The sequence below is a fragment of the Nanorana parkeri genome, unplaced genomic scaffold (assembly GCF_000935625.1).
Source record: "Nanorana parkeri isolate BGI_ZX_2015 unplaced genomic scaffold, ASM93562v1 scaffold66, whole genome shotgun sequence".
NCBI lineage: Eukaryota > Metazoa > Chordata > Amphibia > Anura > Dicroglossidae > Nanorana > Nanorana parkeri.
Window position 1 is genome coordinate 191258 of NW_017306334.1, and position 23644 is coordinate 214901.

Here is a 23644-nt window from a genome sequence, read left to right on the forward strand (position 1 = left end):
TGAAACATTTTTAGAGCTGCAACAACTAATCGATTAAATCGATTATAATCAATAACGAGAATTGTTGGCAACGATTCTCATCATCGATTAGTTGTTTTTCGATTAGTTGCCGCTGCTCTGCTCCTCCATTCTCCTCCCCGCTGGCGCTGGCTGAACTGTCATGGTCCTTAGAATACTGAACCATGTTTCCTTGATTCTAGTACACAGTGGTGGGTCCTCCGCCCTGTCTTATGTTTGAATCACTCTGTGTTTGACTGTTTGTAATTATCTCCTGGGAGGTCTCTGTGTCATTACACATATCAGCCCTCCCATTAAAGCTATCGGACCAATCCCTGCTGACAATGTTTCAAGCCTTCATTTGCATGGCCACACATATCAGCCCTCCCATTCAAGCTATCGGACCAATCCCTGCTGACTCTGTTTCAAGTCTTCATTTGCATGACCAATAGGGGTGTTCAAACTGTTGTGTATAAAAGTGTGTTGTGTGCATTCAGTAAAGGAGATTCCTGTTTGAACTTACATACAGCCTGCCTGGTGTTTGTTCTGAGCTATCACAACTGGATTCGAACGACACATAGCTGTAGTTCGAATCCCGGAGCATCGGACGACCGAGAAACCAGACGTTACGGTCTGAAATCTGAGGAGTGCCGGGAGAGTGGAACCGAGCGAGCAGGGGCTCGTTACAAGGACTAAAAATGCTAGCTCCCTGGCTTGATGTTACCGACTTGCATATTTCCTGAGTGTCTGACCAAAAGCATGCAGTTAAGAAAGTCAGAGAAAAAAATTATTTATCTTCTTATTGTTCAAGGTCAGACACTCGGCAACTAGCCTTTTCCGGAGGAATAGTGGCCTCTATATTCTTCTCTTGACCTATGTTATGTTATGTTTTCAGGTAAGATTTAAAATCCAATTTTCAGCTTTTAGCCCCCCACCCCACCCTCGACGTCATCATTACCAGTATACTTACCTTGAATTCTAGCCAGTCACATGATGAACAGAGTTCTCCTGTTCTCAGGTGTTGGGAATGGATGGACAGAACAGGGACTCAAGCTGTGACATGTGAGCACTGTTCTATGCGCCATTCAACTGTTAACCCAGGAGCTGTATCCATGATGGCCTGGGCTCACAAAAAATAAGACTGGATGTCATTCAACCCAAAAGCAGAGCGGCAAACATCAGCAGAGGGCAGTGCTGGAACGTAGAGTGGGTGAGTAGTGCTTACCAAACTTCCACACGAGCAAGGTGGCACAATTGTTTTCTTTAAAGCCTAACTCTGGTATAATAAAAATTGCCCACTCCCTCACCAAGATGAAGAATCTTTGGCACATTTTTGTAAGAGGATGGAATAACACTCAGTTTCTTGATAATGTAGTGATTACAATGAAGGCATGATGACATGGGGAGCCATTCAGACAGAACAGTTCACCAAATTAGTCATATGTTGGGGGAGAGAAAATGTGACGTTTGCTGCTCAGGCAATCTACTGTAAAAATAAACAAAGTAACAATATAAAACGCTAGAAAGAATATATAGCACTACGTGGTACTCTGCATTTTTTAAGAACTGCAAATACCTTTCTCCAGATTTTTCAGGTCATCTTGAAAAACCATACATGACATTTAGAATGACATTTACCTTAGTAATCTTCTGAGGAGCTAAGTGAAACTTTCAGATTTGGCTTGATAAGGTGATATTTTAGTGCAACAATTAGACTTTTTATTTGTTTACAAACAGTGATAAAGATTTACTGGCTGTCATGATGTAATAGTTCTGCAGTATCACAGTAATAATATTAAATACAGTATTTTGCATTATATAAACATGAAGCATATTTATAAACCAATACCAATCTTCTTGATATAATTTGAACAAGCTGTTTCTACTACGCATGACAGTTACTAATTAATCAGACAATAATCCTGCTACACCCTAGAAATAAAACATTGTCAAAGATATTATCTATCCTAGATCAAGGACATACTGGTCTCTCTCTTTACTTCTTTTATCAATATTTAATAAGTGAGCTGCCATAGGAGAATATAGATTTGTCCTGGGTCACCAAAAGTTGAAGAGGGATTATACTATTAAAATCCAATTCTGAGTAACTATCCTTCCCCACAGTTTTTTTTTGCAACACGATGGCCTTGGTCTAATAGACTGATTGATGCCATGTGTCATTCAACCCAGAAGATTTAGGAGATAATGTGAGTGCAGGATGTCATCCCAGACAGGGCCGCCATCAGGGGGGTACAGCTGATACTCATGTAAGGGGCCTGGGCCGCCTGGGGGGCCAGCCTGGGACCCTTACATGAGTATCGGCCGACGGTGAAAGGCGAGGAGGTGGTCGGGCCCCCGCAGCGCCGGAGGAGGCCTAGCAGCGCAGGGCCCCAGCCACTGGCGGAAGTACCACGGTCGCAATCGTGACCGGGCCCTGGCGTTTCGCCTGTTGGGGGGGGCCCAGAGAAGAAGAAGAGGGCCCGCACACAATCACCCTGATTGTGTGCAGCCTGGCCTGCTATGCCGATGCACTAGCCTGGCCGAGGCTATGCATCAGCCTGCTCTGATGGACCGAAGCTTGTCCGAGCAGGGCAGTGAGAGGGAGGGGTTAATCGGCACCAGTGCCAAACCTGGGGGTGGGGTATAATAATATGTATAATAATAACTAGGGATGCACTGATACCGAGTATTTGGGCGAGTATCGGTGCATCCCTAATAATAACAGTGTGTGACTGTGGGGGGATACATTCGAGTGTAAGCTCCTCTGTCAGAGACTGATGTGACTGGCTCAGTGTGGGGGGAGGGGGGGGCAGCCTAAAGCCGTGTAAGGGCTCAACATTTCTGATGGCTGCCCTGATCCCAGATAGCAAGCAATTGAGCTGCAAGTTTGAAAATGAATTGCTAAACTATTGCTAGACTTGCCAAGCTTCACAATTTTGTTGCACAAATAGAGCAAGTCTGCATTGCAAGTCTCTAGATCAACGTGCTTTGCAAAAGTGCTGAACACTTGCGGAGCTCTTGCTAAGACCTGCAGGACTCTTGCTGTAGACTTGCAAAATTTGCCACAAATTCAATACGTGTCAACTAGAACTTGTGCTGCAAGTGTTCTGCAAGTCTACAATTTGCCAGGAATGTGTGCAGCAAGTTAACAAAATTACAATTTAACCCCACCACAAGTTTGTAGCAAGTTATCCTTGCTATCTGGGATGGGCCTTCCCTCTGAGGTGGTGTCACCAAGGCCCCCTTAATTCTAAGAACAGTGATTCAGAGAAGAAGATCGGATAGAGGAAGGAACCTGTTGCATGACCTGCCTGAAGACTTCAGAAAAAAGTATTAAAAAGAGCATAACATACAGCTGGATACCTCCAGGGAAAGGGGAGCAATGGAGGTAGTGTAGTATTGAGCCTGGAGTTGGGCTGTAAAGAATTCTTCATCTCAAATTACTTGGTAACAGATTTTGGGATTCAGGTCACACTCTGCTCTTTATATGGGTTGCCATTTTTGAGATAAAAGAACTTAAGGAAGTGTTCCCCCCCTCAGGGAGCAGTGTGCAGTATACAGTGTACAGCAGATTGTACAGAGTAGAGCAGTGTGAAGTATATTGGCTGCTTACAGCAGGATGTATAAGTAGAAGTACTGATACTTTTCCAGCTCCAAGACTAGACTAGAGAAAAACTGAAAAGTTATGAGGCAGCTGTCATTTATAAGGAGCATTGGCTGCGAGGCTCCTTGGATCTGTGCATCCCTGTTTTTATGTATGATTTATATATATACTGTATATTAGGGATGCACCAATACCATTTTCCAGACCAAGTACAAGTACCAATACCAATTACTGATACATTTTTGTTTAGTGTCATGTGACAGTTTTTCTAAAACAATACAGACTAAAGCCTGTGACACACTGTATGCGAAGCGGCGCAGACCTTCTCCTGCAGTGTGTCTTTAAATTTTCGATGCAAGAGCTAGCATAGCTGAGCGTGCAGTGTGTCACAGACTTAATGATTTCAGGACAGTGGTGGAGCGCCAGGGTCCAGTCACAGCTGCAACCCTGGTAGTTCTCGAGAAAATGCCAAGTATCGGCACTGGTATCTGAACATCCCTAGTTTTAAGTGTCATTCACAACCGTGAATGGGGCAGATTGCATGAATTTCACAAATTTCTTCATGAGACTTATGCGATCTACTGCTGCGGATGAGATGCAATGTATAATACAATGGCAACTGCAGTCTTCTTCTCTGCCGGGTTTGGTTATGATGACCTCTCCTCTACAGCTTAATTCTGGTGAAGCGGACCAGTGCGCTAGCTGCAGTAAGATCATGCAGTAAGGTGAGCATTCCTCTGTATCAGATCAGATAAGTGAAACAAACATTATCTTCTTATCAGCTGTGTGGAAGGGGGTGAGGGGGTGAGGGGGTGGGGGGGCATTTACTTTGAAAACAAAGTCCCCCTTTTCATCAGGAGCCCTCTTCATATCAGAAGCCACCCCTTCACATCAGGAGCTTCCCTTTACATCAGAGTACCTTCTTTCCATATCAGAGTTCCCCCTTCACATCAGAGTTCCCCCTTCACATCAGAGTTCCCCCTTCACATCAGAGTTCCCCCTTCACATCAGAGTTCCCCCTTCACCTCAGAGTTCCACATCAGAGTTCCCCCTTCACATCAGAGTTCCCCCTTCACATCAGAGTTCCCCCTTCACATCAGAGTTCCTCCTTCACATCAGAGTTCCCTCTTTCATATGAGACCCAACCTTTCACATCAGAGCCCCCCTTTCACATCAGAGTCCTACCATCACAAAATTTAGAGGCACCCCTTTGGATACCAGAAGGTACCCCTAGGTGCCATGGCACCCTGATAGAGAAAGGCTGAGTTAAGCAATGGAGGTGCTGAGGGGGTACCATTGTTGGGCTGTGCTTAGGGCATTTGTTGCTATTAATCCGGCCTTGTGTTACTGTTTTTTTGGAATATTGTGTGCTACTGAAGGACATAAAGGGGTTGATTTACTAAAGTCTATTCGCCTAGCAAAGGGAATTTTCCTTTAGCCTAGTGGATGAGATGAAGCTCTGCTGACTTAATTTATCCAATCATGTCAATCAAAAATCCTGTTTTTTTTCCTTGCACTTGATGGTGAAAAGTAAATTTGTACCATGTTTACTAAGCTAAGTGAAAACTCCAAAGTGAACATGCTCTTCTCATTTAGTGAATCAACCCCAAATAGTCTGTTGGTGGGCTACAAAATTTCTCGCTGTTGGGTGTTATAAATAATATGTGTACAGTAACTAAAGCTTATAGATGTCAAAAATGTGTCACCGTTCAATCACTTCCCTAAAACAACCTCCACATTTGCAGTCACAATTCACCGCAGTGCACTTCTTGTGCCATCTGTTGCCCATATGATGGGGCTCCCCAAATCTTTTTAAACCCTAACAATGCCTATGGAATAAGCCTTTTTGATGTTTTGGGTATAACCTGTCTTTCGTTTAGATAGTTCTGCCCACAGGTCAGTATTATAACTGAATTCTACATTTATTGTTCTCTGGAATAGCAGATACTGATGATGTGCACCTAAATGCAAGTTATATGCAACAGGCACTAATAGTTGTTTTTTTTTTGTGTACAGATGTGGCTTTAAAACCTTTCATGTTTCTGTATTTGTTTCAGTTCCTCTATGTATCTGGTCATACCTCAATGCCTATCTATTGTCACTTTACATATTTTGTTTTACAGTTTTAAAAGATATGTACACCCAAGAACAAAAATGTAATATGTTGCAGTTCTTAGATGTGGTGACTGAATTAGTTTGTTTTTGCAGACTAAGTAAATTTTTTGCAAGTACAGAGAAACACTTGCTGTCCTTGTAACTTCCTGTGTACAGAACTCCAATTACAAACAGTGTCATTCTCTTTCCCAGCCATCTTCTATAAACTAAAGAACACCTCCCCTCTGTGTAATATAGATGAGGATAGTTATTAAAGGACAATTAAGCCCTCATGTTTTTTTTGCATATATCCACTGCTACCAAGCAGTAGATATATGCAAAAACATTAAAAAAAGTTAGCAAAAAGATTCAAACTTACCTGTGTCTCCGCCGTGTGCTCCCATCCGAAGATCTGAAGATTCTCGGGCGGTCGCAAAGGATCATGGGGCGGGTGTATGAAGTAGAGATTTTCCACCGGGAGAAGAGGAGAGACACAGGGCAAGTCAATACAGGCAGCGTGCACCCGCACAGACTCCGTGGGGACAGGAAGGGTCAGGAAGAGAGAGAAGTCAGTGCTGGATCAGAGACCGGCACCAGCGCTGGAAGAACTCCTGAAAAATACTGGAAAGAAGAAGATCAGATCAAGAGGCATCATTTAAGGTAAGAAGCAGCCTAAGGTGACAATGCTGCTCCTCTATAAAAAACAGTACAGAGAGTGAGTGTCGTTAACAAGGACAAGAAGGGTGTTGCTGGCTTGATTACCAGGTGAAAAAAAGCCTTAAAAAAGAAAACTAATGCAGCCATGTCATCTAAGTACTGAAAAACTGAATTTTTTTTAATGCTTGGTTTTGGGTTTAGATGTTCTTTAACCAGTTGACATCCGCGGTGTTAAACCCCCTTCCCATCCAGGCCATTTTTCAGTATTCAGCGCTGCGGTACTTTGACTGACATTTATTCCGTCATGCAGCGCTGTACTGAAATACGGCAAGAGGTTAAAGTGGAGCTTTTCCTTCTTTTACTAAAAATCACATCAGCATGCAGCTGTGCATAAAAAATAATAGCCAGAGCGGTCCCTCACAGTACCTTTTTCTTCTGCCACAACATGTTCTCAGTCTTTTGTGTTGAATGACATTAAACATCATTTAACCTACTTGCTCTGAGCCCAGACCATCATGGACCCGCCCCGTAGCCTGCAAATGAACAATGAAACAGAAGTAGTCCCTTGTCAGCACATGAACTGCTTGGCTCCTCGTTCTGCGTCTTCCTCTTCCATTCAGCTCGTTTACAGAGCTTCATTAATTTGTGTCTTTTCTTTCTATATTGATTTCAGCTTTAAGTGAAGAAAAAATCTATCCAGTGGAAACACAAAAGCAATAAAACACTTTTTTAGTAGAAATAGGAATGGTTAAACCTCTGTCAGGTCTTCCTTGCTATATGTGCCCAAATGAAGCAGATCTTCTTTACTTCCTTCTCTGTTACCAGGACGGAACACTTTAAGGCCCCATTCACACTTGAGCTGAGCATCTTTGATCAAGTCTGTGGGCTTTTTTTTGAGCTTTTGTAGAGGTGTTTTTGAATGTGCTTGAGGCTTAGGCTTGAGGTTTTTTTTTTTATATTTTCTTTAGCCAATTAAAAGCTAGTTACTAGGCTAGAAAAACGAGTTATGCAGGCACTCCTATTAAAGTTTATTGGGACCAAAATGGTCAACCCTGCCTCAGAGCGATAGAACGCACAGATGTGAACAGGGGCCATTGAAAACAATTTACACATTGAAAAAAAATTGGCAGTCTTCTTTTGAGCGTCATAGCACTTAGGCATTCAAGATACAAAAGCTTAGGTGTGCACTACATTTTTGCACCTCAATGCATGGTATTGCACTATCAAGCATTGCAACGTGCAGTTGCTGGGGGGTGCGTTGGGGTGCCATCCAAATTAATAAAATATACGGTACCGCATGCTAAGTGTGTTGTGTGATAGCATGTTCTAAACTCATGGTATCATGTGACTGAAGAAGAACACTAAGAAAATCGAAAACTTACCCTTGCAGTGGGGCTACCCCCCACACTGCAAAGTTAAAGTGATATTAAAGTCAAAAGTATGTTAAGGTATTACAAATGCTGATTAAATCACTAACAATGAATGCTGCTCCTTGATGTTTAAAAGGTTTAGTTTCGTGCAGAATTAGCTGGTCCCCTGAGCACTGCTCCTGACTTCCTGTTTTGAAGTGACTCTTTTCTCAAGCAGAGCGCTAACCCTTGTATGCGTTAGTAAGCTGTGTGTGTCTCCACAAACACACAGACACAGCAAATCAAGCTGCTCCCCCCTGGGCCCCCTCTCCTCCCTTCTCCAAGCTAGTAGACGAACAGTTGCTGGAGTCTGCACTGTCCTCTGTGATCTTGTACTGGGCAGGAGGTTCAGGGAAACTGACCTTAGTGACATGGAAGCAGCTGTTACGTTTCTGTCCAAACACTCAGCTGTTTGAGTGTTTGGACAGAAATGTAAAGCAATGCTGTTCTGGGCAATGTATACAGTATTTGTTCTGGATTCATTATTTAAAAAAAAACATTTGAGAGTTTAATACTACTTTATAACTGGGTTCACACTTGGGCGTTCGTAATATGCTCGTTTGACGTGCGTTCCGGGCCGCGTGTTTTTACCGCGATTTGCGGTCAACGAAACGCGCGTTTACGGGGCTATCCAGCTGTATCCTAATGGATACGCGCGGAAAATAAGCCCCAAAGAAGCTCCTGTACTTCTTTGGGTGTAGGGCGTTTTTCAGCGCGTTCCTACGCGCTGAAATACGCCCAGGTGGGAACCATGCCCATAGGAAATAATGGGATTTCACTGGCTGGGCGTTTTACAGCACGTTGATCAGCGCTGTAAAACGCCCAGGTGTGAACCAGGCCTAAGTGCTAGTTTTGTCTAAGGGACTCAAATAAAGCAGATGTACTCACCTGAGCCTCAGTCCTTGGTTTGTGCAGCCTCTTCTCCCCTGGGCTCAGACAGTCTAAGAAGCGCTGACATCATCACATCTAATGAAAGTCCATTGACCTGCAGTAGACATGAGGACGTTGCGGGACATTCCATAGCCGAAGCAAAATGTAAGAGAGGTGAGCCTGACTGCCATGGGACCAAGGATCAGGTAAGTAAAACTGCTTTATTTGAGCCCCCTAGACAAAACAAGCACTTGAACCTTGCAGTGTGGGGGTAGCCCCACTGCATGGGTAAGTTTTTGATTTTCCAGGAGTTCTTCTTTAACGTAACACTATGGTGTGAACAGGCCCTTTAGTCAAATTTTGTCTCAAGTGCAAGTCCATTTATGCTTGATTGACTGCCGCTGAAGGTAGTTTACCTGTATCGTTTAATTTGCTCGGCCAAAGCTTTCGTTGATTCTTCCATATCTATATGAAATGTGATATATATATATAAAATGTAAAGCTTACATGCATTATACTGTTGGTCACATGTGCTGTCACTTTGGCTTTATTTACATTTCCTGACCTAGTGCATCTCTTCATGTCCGGGGTCTCAGTTAGGTTCTTACCACTTCCTCAGTTTCTCTGACATCTAATTTTTTGCATTTAGATAAGGTCTGGAGGTTAGCCCAGTATTATAGAGCACACATATGTGTCTCCTATTAACAGGAAATCCAGTTCACATACCCTTCCTGTATGTTGCAGTAGGACAGCTTTAAGCACAGCACCCTGTCTTGAGGCAGACAAACATGACATTTCAAGATACATTTTATTAATGTGTGTGTGTGTGTGTTGGAAAGAGCTCTTTGTATTTAAATTACAAGTCATAAGGCTCAGAATTGTAATACATAAGGGTAATTGTGCCAGTTTACGGACATTTTAGATATTCTTAACAAGTATTAAAACTTTTAAACAGGTCCTCAGTGATCTCTGAAGCTATGGCCACAATGAAGTCATTTCTCCTTAAAGTGACCCTGTCATTTCCATTTATAAGCTCTCTTACCTTTAGATGAAGACAGTAAATACTCACCTTTTCTAGTGCATGTGCCACAAAACTCTGAACCGGTTCCCTGAAGTATGCTGGAAAATGGAGACTTCTTGGGGTAAAACACTCTGTGGTACCCCACAGTTCTCACTGGCTCCTCTCTCTGATCTCACATCATTGCAGGAGAGAATGGTGATATGAAGTCTGCAGGATAAAATGTGCATACTGCAATTGCTATTTCATCTCCTACAGACTATGCAGCATTCAGAAGCAGGCAGTAGAAAGCTGGAAGTTGGGTGCTTTTTCAGGGGGTGTCAGAGACTAGACAGAAATTTATTGAAAGGCAGTCACCCAGCTGGAGTATTGCAAGATAAGGACTGTTAGTCTGCACAAAGGTATTGCTATTTCTTATAGCATATACAGATAACAATATTCATTCCACTTATGCTGGGCAAAAATTATTGCTTAAAATACATTTTTACTAAGCCTGGAGTTCAGCTTTAAAGTAGACTGGAATTCAAAAAAGATGAAGGAAACATTTCAGTGCTCATTTGAAAACATAAGATGAATAGTAATGACATGTAGTTAAACGCAGTTTTAGATTACATCATTTTAAAGAAATTGGAACAATAGTTTCTTGCCTGGTTGCTATAGGTTACTGTTGTTTGCTCATTGCCTTACTAAGTAAAGGAAGATAGAATTCAATTGCTCTGGATATGCACACCGTGGGGTGTATTTATAATCAATTTGCAGAGCCATTTGCCCTCCAAAATTGCGTCTACATTAGTTCTGTGTAAATAGATGCAAAAATAAATTTGCATATTTTCTTTCCAGGACAAATGCAATATCAGACAAATTCTGCATTATGGCCACTAGATGGGGAGCATAGGAAAGGAGTATTTATTTCCAATGCTCCACAGCTTCATCTAGCAGCCATTATGAGGTATTTTCCTTCTATTACATCTGACCTAGAAAGAGAATATGCTAATATTTGTTTTTGCCTCTATTCGCACAGAACGAATGTATATACAGTTCCGCAGGGCACATGGCTCTGCAAATTGCTTATAAATACTTCCTTAAATGAGGTCATGCATTAAGCTGATCTTTCAGCACACAAATATGAATGACTGAAATGACTAAGAAACACTTAATCATATCACTCAGCTCTTGCGTAATACCTCTGTTTTACATAATCAATCTGTTTTGTCCTGCTATATTTGGTGTTCAGTTTGATTCACAAAATTGTCCATTAAAACAGCATTTTGAAGTAGTTGAACAGTGGCCAAGACATCCAGATAGCAGTAAAAGCCTTTTTGCTCATCACGGATGGATCTCAGCTTTTAAGTTAATTACAGAGGGACAATATCTTTTCTGTTAAATGACCTCTGATACATAAAACTTTAACTTGAATTTTATGTGTAGCATCCCCCTTTCTCGGTCAGTGATATCCCAATGCAGGATAACACTACCATTGGCTCCAAAGGGGTGAGCTACAGTAAAAGAACTAATGGGTCTCTCTGTGTTTCCTCTGTAATGAACCTCTATAATAGATCCACAGCACACCTTAAGATCTAGGGTCGGTTGCTATGGGTTACCGTAACTCCGAAATCTTTGTCTATTGGTAATTTCACTCGCTTTTCCAAAAGTAGCCATATTCAGGAAAAAAGTAGTATGCTTGCAAATATAACCTCCTATCTTTTGCCTCTCTTTTGCAGTCCATTTTAAGGGCTATACAGTCAGTTTACATTTCCTTCTGCTCCCTAATTATGAGTATCGTGAAACCTCTGCATCTGGAGCATGTGCCCAAGGAGGCTGCTAAATGGGTGAACCAGATGACAGGTAGCAGAGCCAGAGCTGGTGGCACTGACATGGAACCTGTCTAGACATGTGTGATTCGTTTCGGAAAGATTCGTTATTTATTTTCGGAAATTCATACATTCTGATGTATCCGAATTTCTGAATGACAGAAATAACGAATGCAAATTAATACAAATTTCCGATAACAAAAATGTTGGATGCAAATTTATTTCCCGAATGAAGTTTTATTGTGTTAAGCATCAACTTAAAAAAAAAAAAAAATCAAAATTTTCGTTAGCTGTACTATGTACGAATTTTGGTTACGAACAAATTTTCATGCATACTACCGCTAACGGAAATTCGAATTTTATCCGAATCCCTAAACGAATTGACTTTCGGACCCGAATCCCAAAAAACAAATTAACGAAAAATCAGAATGAAAACTAAACAAAACGAATTTTGTGCCGTTGCACATGTCTAAACCTGTCCTCTGAGTAAAATCTGATACCAATGATATTTACCACAAATATAAGTGGGCACTTCATGACTGACCACTGTAAGGGCGTACAGTACTTCACCACTAAGCACCAATGTAAGAGAGGATTTTGCCACTGCCCATTAGGGTAAAGGGGGCACATCCCCATTATGTTTTTTACTGACCATCAATGAAGACAACACATCACTACTGACCACTCAATTGGGGGCGGTCGTGACGTCACGGCCGGCTCCGCCCAGTTGTTATTCATTGGCCAGGACCTGCTAGAAGACTCTAATAGGTGCCGGCCAATAGGAAACAGGTGGGCGGAGCTTGCTGTCACTGCTAGCCCTACCCAATTGTTTTTTCATTTTTTTGTAATCTTTATTTATTTTTTTAATTCAATATTTATTTACATTTAAAAAATCTTATTTCACATTTTTTTTAGTTTGTTTTTTTAACTTTTTTTCATTCTGCTCGGTACCACCAAGGTACTGAGCAGAATAGCTGAGCCGAATGCCGCTCGCCGGCATTCGGCTATTCGCTTATTGCCTTTCGGCCCCTATGTGAATAGGGGCGAACGGCAGTGAGTAGGCTGCCAGAGCTTCCGCTCAGCCGATCCAGATGTTGGATCAGCTGAGTCGAAGACCTTCTGCACTTCGGCTTAGCTGAACATGGCCGAAGTATGGCTGATTTCAGCCGCTTCTCCTCCCTGCAAGCCGCATCTCCCCGCCTCGCAGACTCGCCGCGGCCTGCCCATTCACGATCGGCACAATGAAGGAAGAGCAGGCATATGGGGGAAGGCAGCTGCCAGACAGGCCCACAAGCTGCTCGGGTAAGCCTGCATTCTCCTCCCCCCTTCCCAACATGGTGCTGTATTAATGTATTGCTGGGGTAGTGGGATTTGTAGTCCTCTAGCTGGTGGTATTCTGCAGTGTGCTGTATAATCATTATACCGTGCAATGCAGAATACCAGCAGCTATAGAGGAATACAGCAAATTACAGCAATAGTAAATTATATAATGTGTGCTGTATAATGTACTATCGCTGGGCTTTGAAGTCCTCTATAGCTGGTGGTATTCTGCAGTGTGCTGTATAATCATTATACCGTGCAATGCAGAATACCAGCAGCTATAGAGGAATACAGCAAATTACAGCAATAGTAAATTATATAATGTGTGCTGTATAATGTACTATTGCTGGGATTTGGATTCCTATATTGCGGGTGGGATTCTGCATTGCGCTGTTTAATCATTATACAGCACACTGCAGAATACCACCAGCTAGAGGACTACGAATCCCAGCAATAGTACATTATACAGTGCAACGCAGAACAACACCAGCTACAGAGGACTACAAATCCCAGCAATAGAACATTATATAATTTACTATTGCTGTAATTTGCTGTATTCCTCAATAGCTGCTGGTATTCTGCATTGCGCTGTTTAATCATTATACAGCACACTGCAGAATACCACCAGCTATAGAGGACTTCAAAGCCCAGCGATAGTACATTATACAGCACACATTATATAATTTACTATTGCTGTGATTTGCTGTATTCCTCTATAGCTGCTGGTATTCTGCATATTGTACTATATTGCACACCACACTTTTTTTTATTTCCACCGCTCCAGGCTTGCTCCTGTGATGGACTACAATCTCAGTACAAACTAGTAGTCCATCACTGGAGCCATTTTTAAAATCCGATTAACCGATTAATCGAACTTGATAATCGGCTGACTAATCGATTTTGAAAATAATCGTTAGCTGCAGCCCTAGTTCTCTGTATTGAATTTCCCTTTGGAATGCAAGGGAGGGTTGGGAGATTAATATTAACAAAATTAACCCTGTTTGTTCTGTGCTGGCCGATTTCATTATCAGTTGTAAACTAGATTTGAAAACTGTCTGTCCTAACAAAGGGTTAAAGATGTAGAACAGAGGTAAGCAAACTCCGGCCCTCCAGCTTGATCTACAAATCCCATGTGGTATGATTGAGATCCTGTGGAATCTGAGGTTTCAAATTAAAGATCCACAGGGCCTCATGTTGCAACAGATTCCTATGCACATCTGCTCCGCTAGGATTATGTAGCACCATCTTCACTCCATAAAATGAAAAAAAGCATGTTTGCAAAATGATGAGACACTTTATAAACCTGGAGTGATTGTGGATTAATACTACTGCAGTAGTGCTCAACAGTCCCGATTCTGAGGTGTTGTGTGCTAAATCCAACATATTGAATATGACATTCATTGCATTGAAGCATACACTCAGTGACCACTTTATTAGGTACACCTGTTCAACTGCTTGTTAACACAACTATCTAATCAGTCAGTCACATGGCAGCAGCTCACTGCATGATGGCAAGGAGACATGGTTCAAATCGAGCATCAGAATGAGAAAAAAAGATGATTTAAGTGACTTTGAACATGGGATGGTTGTTGGTGCCATACAGGCTGGTCTGAGTATTTCAGAAACTTCTGCTCTACTGGAATTTTCACGCACAGCCATTTCTAGGGTTTACAGAGAATAGTCTGAAAAAGAGAAAATACCCAGTGAGAGACAGTACTCTAGGTGAAATTGCCTTGTTGATATTAGAGGCCATACTAGAATGGCCAGACTTGTGCAAGCTGATAGAAAGGCAACAGTAACTCAAATAACCACTCGTTACATCCGAGGTATGCATAAGAGCATCTCTGAAAGCACAACACATCCAACCATGAAGCAGGTGAGCTACAGCAGAAGACCACACCGGGTGCCACTCCTGTCAGCTAAGAACAGAAAACTGAGGCTATAATTCACAAGCGCTCACCAAATTTGGACAATAGAAGACTGGAAAAACGTTTTCTGGTCTGATGAGTCTTGATTTCTGCTGCAACATTCGAATGATCAGGTCAGAATTTGCCATAAAGAGCATGAAAGTATGGTTCCAACCCGCCTTGTATCAACAGTTTAGGCTCATAGTGGTAGTGTAATGATGTGGGGGATATTTCTTTGGCACACTTTGGGCTCCTTGGTACCGATGCAGCATTGTTTAAAGTATTTTTAAACCCTAATTAAAGAAAAGCATATAGTCCTGCAGACCTCAGCATATACAATGTATGCATGTCTGCTTTTCTTTTACTTATGTGGGCACTTTCATTTCCTTATCTGAATATTGTCTCTTCCCTGGTTGCTATTTTCATGTGGCTCCGTTCCCTTACAAAGTATCATGGAGCCACCTTTGCATGCACACTCCCGGATGCCACAATGGTTAAGTCTCTTTATGTCCACAGAAACAGCCCCAGCGGCAAGTCACTTCCCTGCTCCTTCCCCTCCCTGTGCTGTCCTTGGTGCACTGCATAGTAAAGTGCATGTGCCTCCCTACTCGTAACTTCAGGGAATTGACGCTCTGCAACCTGGAGCCAGCGGCGGCAAAACGTAAAGCCTGTAAGTGTGTGTGCACAGATTTAAAGCCAATAATTTCCTGGTCGAATGTTTACCTGCTGGCTAGGAATGCATTAGGTTAAAAAACGGTCTGTGTTTAATACTACTTTAAATGCCACTGTCTACCTGAGTATTGTTGCTAACCATGCCCATCCCTATATGACCACAGTGTACCCAACTTGTGATGGCTACTTCCAGCAGGATAATGCGCCATGTCATTCATCTCAAACTGGTTTCTTGAACATGATAATGAGTTCACTGTGCTCAATTGGCCTCCACAGTCACCAGATCTCAATCCAATAGTGCGCCTTTGGGATGTGGCGGAATGGGAGATTCGCATCATTGATGTGTAGCCGACAAATCTGCAGCAACTGCGTCATGCTATCATGTCAATATGTACCAAACTCTCTAAGGAGTGTTTCCAGGACCTCGTTGAATCTATGCCACAAGGAATTAAGGCAGCTCTGAAGCTTCTGAAGTGAAAAGTACTAGCAACACCTAGTCTTTCTGCTGGGACAGACAGAGTTTGCTGTTGAAAAAAAAACCTTGCAAAGACCTGCTACACAGTTATACAGGATCTAAACGGTAATAAATATATATATATATCTATAGATATATCTATAGATATAGATATATATATATACATGGGTATGCTGTGTGGATAGGAAAACATAAACACATATGTCGAGTTTTCTCAATTTGCACTGCAAGAGTGGAAATTCACTTTAGGTACAGGTTAGGCTGCTGTGAAATACATATTACATGTCAATGAATATAAAATCTATTTGTCTATGCATTGGTCTATCCATCTGTGTATCTGCCATTTAAGAAGAGCATACATATTGTACATTATTGCTGACAAAAGACATTTTGAATTAGTGTGTCTTTGCCATAATTAGTTTCTATTTATAAATCTTCTGCTCAGCCATATTCCTATGCTCCTCTGCTTCATATAGCGGTGGAAATGCCAAGTGAATGACATTCACCCATGCTATGGCTGGGTGGAAGAATTGTAAAATGACCCCCAAGTGACATGCCCCAGGTTATCCTGAGCCTTATCAGTACTTGCATAGTAGTAGTGTAGCTTAATTCAAGTGAAGCTGCCAGAAAATACAATCCCACTATTACAGTTGCCTATTAGCAATACCTACAAGGTGGGAATGCATTATAGTTTTACCTTGACAGTTATTAATAAACAGTCCACGGTGTGTCCTTGCATACCTAATTATAATCAGAAGGTTAGTCAATAATATAAGCACAAGTTCAGGGTTTTGTCACACTATGTCTCATCTCCAAACCTGACAGTCCAAGATTTAAAAGGGATATATATCAATCACTGGAGCCTCTGGAACCCAAAGTAACTCCGCTCTCCTAGGATCACCTCTTTCATGCCGAACCTTTCCATGTTTTATTGCTCATTAGCCAGCTTAGAATATTGTAAATGTGTAAATAAATGTACAGTATATGAGTAAATAAATGTAAATTAGTAAAAATTAGATAACTGTATTTTTACTGCTCTTGGAAAAACTTTATCATGGCCTCCTATAGGCACAAGCCTACTGTGCCTAATGATAAATGCATTTGTTTTTCTGCAAGTAAAGTGGTTAGTTTGATCATTTACCCTACCTGCTTGGTATTAATTAATGGAAAGGGTATAGATCTAGCTTAAAAAATAAGTTCCTAATCATTTAGGTTTAGACAGACCGAACTCGAAATGATCAAATCACGATGAATGCTCCAATATGAATACTTGTAAAATGAGAAAGAGACATATGTTTCCTTATTGCTATTTATGAAGCTATACATTTGAAGTTCAATGGAAGGGAGGCTTCTGAAGACATTGATAGTGGCATTGATGACACTCGCCAAATCATGAGCAGATCAATTTTGTTTACCACCAGCTTTGTGTATGCAGAAATGTACCAGAAGAATTTTCAGTTCTTATGAACGGGAAAGTCTTTTAACACATTTTCATGACAGGTTGATTGGCTAGGTGAGCGAGCAGTAGAAGCATAAAACATTGAATATAGTAGAGTGGCTGTCCTGTTTTTACACTTTCATGGCATCACTTCTGTATGAGCATAACACATCCAGAAAAATAAGGACTTTATTCCTTAATTTATGACACTCAGTGAACACATGCAAAACATTGCCTTATGACCCTGTGTCCAGCGGCACATCCTTCACATACCACAAACACAGCCAATATGCATGCAGCTGTATTGAGCTCACCCACCTGGCTTCTGTTAAGCTGGATGACTAAAAACATAAACACTTATATTATCTCAAATTCAGAAATATTAACTTTAATATAGATCATATCCTGCTAATTGCCTATAAAACAACTGACAATTTTAACATATATAAGTGTAAGGTGCACACAGTTCTTCCAGTATTTTATATTCAGACCAGGCATTGTTATTTTCCTCCAATTGCAAAACTTGGAAAAGAAAATGAGAAATGTGACAGTGACAGATAGTTGTAGAAAATCAAAGGGAAGAAGAGTCACACCTGTAGTCATCAGCAGTGGAGGACATCCATTCATCTAAAATTAATCAAAGCGCTGGTCAATTTCTGCCCTGTGTTCTTATAAGATACACAATGTATTGCAACTTCTCCTGACATCTTTGAAGACCTGCTGTGTCTCATTGATGAATTTTATATTTGTCTTCAGTCTTCTTCCAATCCTCGTTTTATCATCTTTCTCTCTGTACTTACCCCATAGCATCATGTCATAAGCCACAAATGTCACAGTAAAGATCTGAGTCCTAAAATCAATTCAATTAGTGATTTGTAAGGCTTCATCATGGCATTCGCTATAAACATCTTAGTGTAATTAAAATGAGAGCATGGAAATGCAACAATAAATTACCATGAGCTTGCCACCAGACCTTCTTTGTATTTTGATTGTGTATTCCAGCACTCATTTTATTGGTCCTGTTCTAGATGGATTTATCTAGGTTTGACGTCAAGAAATTCACGCAGTTCATTTGTCAGTTTTCCAAGAATTGAATACCATTGACAGGATGACTGATTTTCATTGGAGGTTTTTGGGATATGACACAATGACATGTCTGGGGACCATTTAAAAGTCAGCTCATCTGAGAGAGACACATTCAAATCCCAAGTCCTCTGCAAGGTTCCATCAACCTAAGGAGCAGTATGATGGATAAAGCCACCTCCGTTCACCTCTGCCTTGGGACATTAACTTTCTTGTTAATGATTTCTGTTCATTCAGCTCAAGGGAAGCCTTATATATTGCAAGGTAAGCAAATATACAACACTGTTTAATGTTGTGCCACCTCCTATCATACCATACCTCATTCATGTAGAAACATATTGTTATTTTACATGCATGCATATATGTATGTTAAAAATATAATAAAAGGAAAGATATTACTGTACTTTTATATTAGTTTCAAAGAGCTGTACACCTTCAGTGAAGAATTGTAAAATACACATGCTTAAGTTGAGTATACCATGAAAATCAATTAAATTTACTCTGTTGATGTCACACCAGCACAAGGTGAGTTCTAATTTTTGCTATAGGTTTCTGCACTTAGAATAAGAGCAAATAGATCTATCATCACTACTTATTTTACTGATATTGTATCTCTTAGGAAACTATTATACTGAAATATATTATTACCTAAATACCTTGACTGATTACTATTTATCAGCAGGAGAACTTACAACAATAACATTTTCTTTACAAAATATGTATTCATCACATCTGCTGGAAATGCATTCCTAAAATAGATTTTAAAACGTAATATCTCTTAAGTCTAGGTTCAATACATGCCAGTTTAGGTCATGATTTCTATTTGTTTTCTCAATCTTTGTCTATTTTTTTCAAGAAAGTACTTCCTTTCAGAACATGACCCATTTCAAGTTAGTCTTTGTAGCAAATTTCAACCTGGTTTAGTTCCATACTTCTTGTTTGGCATTTAGGCAGCATATACAGTACCAGTCATGATATACAGTCTGTACGAGCGAAAGAACCCCAATGACATTTTTACCTGTGGTAATAATAATAACGTAAAATATATCAGCACCTATCCCATAATTACTGAAACTGAATACTCGCTCAGCATAGAGAATAGGGAACCAGATGCACTCTAGTGCATTCCACAAAGACAAATAAATACTACAAATGTAATAATATTTGTAGATAATTATTGATCAATCACATAATTTCTTCATAACAGTTATATTATTAGAAATGTTGGTATGATTGGTTTTATGGCCCATAACCACCATTCAGGCACAAACCATCCCTATTAGTTACCCCTTAAAAAACGGACTGATAACTATGGACACAGTACCTAGTAAAGAGATTTTGAAATGTTGATAAATAAGGCAAACTGTGCCTCTTTCCCCTTTCTAAGGGAATTTGACTGAGGGTTTAGAAACATTTACTCTTTAGAGATCACTACCATGCCTGACAAATAGGGAAAGCACATATATGCAACTGTAACCTCACTTTAGTGGAAATGCTAATTTTAGAATGCATCAAGGTTCAGTAGCAATAGAAGTAATTGCAGAACATTGTTAAATGACATGAGTTATTAGTCCTTAGTTATTGTTGTAAACAGTCACAAGTAGTATACCTGCTTAATGGGGATTTGAAAATGTCACGCTGCACACAGCAATTTAGCATCAGTTCTGTCATACAAGAAAGTATCCAATGTCAAAAGAACAGTTGCTGCTGTTGTCATGCTTAATGCTGTTATTATGATTAGTTATAGTAATAGCAGTAGTAGTATCAATTATATTGCATTGTTCTTTGTACAATGGCAACGTTTAGTAAAGACATTTACAAGATATGATTGATCATTGAATTCAGTCCTTTTCCCAGAAGAGCTTGCAATTTAATTAGCCTATAACTGTTTCTTCACTTAGCCCGGATATCACATGGCACATGCACAAGACACGTAGGCCGGCAATTCATTTGTTTAATTTCAGATTGTTCTTTCTTTTGGGTTTTGTTTCGTTATTTGGATTTGGATCTTTCGAAACTTCGTTGTAATTTCAGGCCGGGTTCTCTGATTGGCCAGAAAACAGACACATATCCGCTTTATTTTTATTTAGAACAAAATTCGAATGATCCAAAATTTCATTAAAAGAACATTCAAATTCGTTTGCATCCAGCCTAATTGGAATTTGGAAATTCGGATGCATCCAAATGTATGAATCCACAAAATGTTGTCCAAATTTGCATTCAGAAAAAAATGACATTTACATCTCTAGTATGCACATGGTGATGTCTGTGGCCTTCGCAAAGCCCTTATATTGTACCAGATAGCTCTTCAACTGGTGTGCACACCTGGCTTCCTGGCTATATACTTCCAGTAATTAATATTTTTTCATTGAGCTTGCTCACATGATTGACTACAATCTCAATTCAAATTAGTAAATGTGAGATTGTAGTCCATTATCAGAGTGAGCTTGGAGTGGTGACTACTTTACAACACACACAGGGTCCATGGGGAACAAAAGTAGCCACCCTCCAGAAGGAAGGACAGTGTCAGCACCAATTCAGAGCTGAATGATACACAAATAAGATACATTTTTGTTAATAGTTATGGTACTTGAATACATTATTAAGATTTACCTCCTGAGGTTAGTGTCACTTTAATGCTTTTTTTGTGCATTTCTCATTGCTTACTGCGTCTTGTTGCATGAATTTCAGAAATGCCATGTCTAGACAAAACAATGATTAGATATATACTGCAAATGAAGAAACTGAACAATCAAAATACATATAAACCTTTCTACTTAAATGGTATTGTGACGGGGGATGTGGGGTGACACAGAACACACACAGAGACCAAGAGTGGTTTTTAGGACCCTTGACCAGAGGGTTCTTTATTAGGGGTTATCAACATTAGGATACAGCAAGTGTAGGAGCAATCCTGGCAAAACGAAAGGCTAAAACAGCAAGGGATAGCAAGGGTAAAGTCCAGGGGCACAGGGCAGCAATCCAGATGGAGTCCAAGGACACAGGGCAGCAGTCCGGGCACAGCAAAGGGATAACAGCAGCAGGGCACAGCACAGTTGGAATCCAGGGACACAGGGCAGCATTCCAGGCGGAGTCCAGGGACACAGGGCAGCAATCCCGGCACAGCAAAGGGGTAACAGCAACTAGGAACGACAAAAGAGGGTCACAACTTAAACTTAAGGCATCAGGTCAGTCCGCAGAAGAGGCATCCACATGGGATGGTAAGGCAGGAGGCTGTCTGTAGAGCTAGTCTGTGGAGTCTCTTCACTGTTCGAGCAGGACAACAGTTCACAGCTAGTAAGGCACTACAAGTCCCAGTAGTCCCTGAACACACATTCAGCTAGATGTCCCAGCAGTCCTCATCTTCTTCTAGTCTCTTTCCAATGAGACCCTCCAGTCATGAGTATCTAACTCTGAAGTAAAAAGAAGCTCTCGCTACTCTGAGCACAAGGCTGTTAATTGTCCCTGGAGTCTTAGCATTCTGCTACCTGAGACCAAATGGCCAGTGACAAAGAGTCTAACTTTGTCCTGGTTTAGGATACAACATCTCCTGTGCTTCCTGCTGAGAGGAGCCTGATCTCCAAACCCCCCTGTGTGAAGGACTGCATGGGTAAATTATTTAGATCAGCCGACTGATTAACGTGAGGCCTTTTGAACACTGGTTCTTGGAGGTTGTTAATTTCCAAACACATTTAATATTTCAAAGCTAATATTTCTGATCTACGTTACAGGTATCTTTCTTCCTATCTATTGATATTTGTACTGCACTTCCTAGGAAAATGTTTCTTAACTCTTGCAGATACCCCCACACTCATTTTGGTCTAGGTGCAAAAATAAAAAAGTTGTACTCCATCTGAACCTCAGAGCTGGCTTACTTTTAGATGCGCATTCCAGCGTCTAGACCACTCCGCAGCAGCAGTCTAAGTTTCCAGAGGCATCACGTTCTATACATAGTGTATAGGATGTTAGAATGCTGAGAGACATACCACCATAGGGTATGGGGAGAGGGATCAAGGGAGTGGTGTAGGAGCCAAGCGACTCCAAAGTTCGGGTGAGTATAACTTTTTTATTTTTGCACCTAGAGAAAAATGAATACTCAACCCTTGCAGTGCAGGTGCAGCTCCTCTGCAAGGCTTCAATTTTTTTCCTGGAGTTCTTCTTTAAGGACACTAAGGAGGTCTTGAGGCCTGGAGTTCTTTAATGTCACAAAAGATAAGGCAAACTTTTAAAAAAACCTATTTGTTATTACATTTTTATCAGTATACTATCCTTGTATATTCATAGATAATGAACTGTTTCCAGAGAAAGAAGATATCAATCACCAGGATATGTTATTGACACTTCTCCTCAATAAACACCTTCCAATGAGGAGACCTTCACATTTTGGTAAGAAGAGACATCTCTACAATAAAGTTTAAATAATGATGACTACATCGTAACAGTAATACAGCATATAAAAAAAGATATAAAAGAATATTAATAGTATATTAGTATGCGAGACACCTAAACCACCCACCATAGTAATGTGGCCTATGTAAAACTAATAAGCGGTATAGAACTGGGGACGTGGGTTATGAAGGATTTCTTTGTTTTACAACCTAGTGGACAATGGGGAAATTACATTTGTGCTTTTCTGGCTTTATGAGTGAAAATATTCCATAAAAAAATAACCCCTATAGAAGGGGCAGGCAACACTGGAACCCCAGCTGTGCTCAAACTACAAATTCCATCATACGCCTGCCTCTGGGAGTCATTCCTATGGTTGTCAGAGCTTTGAAATGTCTCATGACAACCATAGGCATAGCTCCCAGAGGAAGAGGCATGGTTGGATTTGTAGGTTGCCTACCCCTGCCCTATAGTGTTAACTGCAGCACCATTCTGTGTGTTAAATGACTACATTTTAAGGTGTATGCATTGCAGCCTCATTGAAAAATCATGAAAAATGCATATTATTTTTACTTATATATTGATTCTATGTATTTATATATTTATTTTTATCAGTGCCAATATATTTCATAAATGTTAACAGGAACTATACATTAGTCCATGCCACCGAACGAGCATAAACTAGAGTCAATTTGGGCAGAACAATTAATCTATCATGTTTTTTGCTATTTGCACTTGGGTTGGGGTTGGGACAGGATTAAAATACCTACAGGCAACCACAGAGAGAGTAAACTAGTACTAGCCATTTGTCCTGTCCTGCGTGAACGTTCTGTGTGAATGGAGGAAAAAAACCAAATGTCCTGAAAGGAGAAAGAGTTAATTAATTATTCATGTATTAATTTC

The 23644-nt window shown here is 40.7% G+C and overlaps 1 protein-coding gene across 1 annotated transcript in view; it reads left to right on the forward strand.

The window, feature by feature from the left end:
* Positions 1–18494: 18494 nt before the first annotated feature.
* UTS2B (urotensin 2B) overlaps positions 18495–23644 on the forward strand; it is a 10229-nt gene continuing 5079 nt past the window's right edge. The window contains exons 1-2 of the mRNA XM_018576400.1: positions 18495–18619; positions 22640–22741. Coding sequence (XP_018431902.1) covers positions 18517–18619; positions 22640–22741 — 205 coding nt within the window. The 5' untranslated portion in view covers positions 18495–18516. The remainder of the gene's footprint in view (positions 18620–22639; positions 22742–23644) is intronic.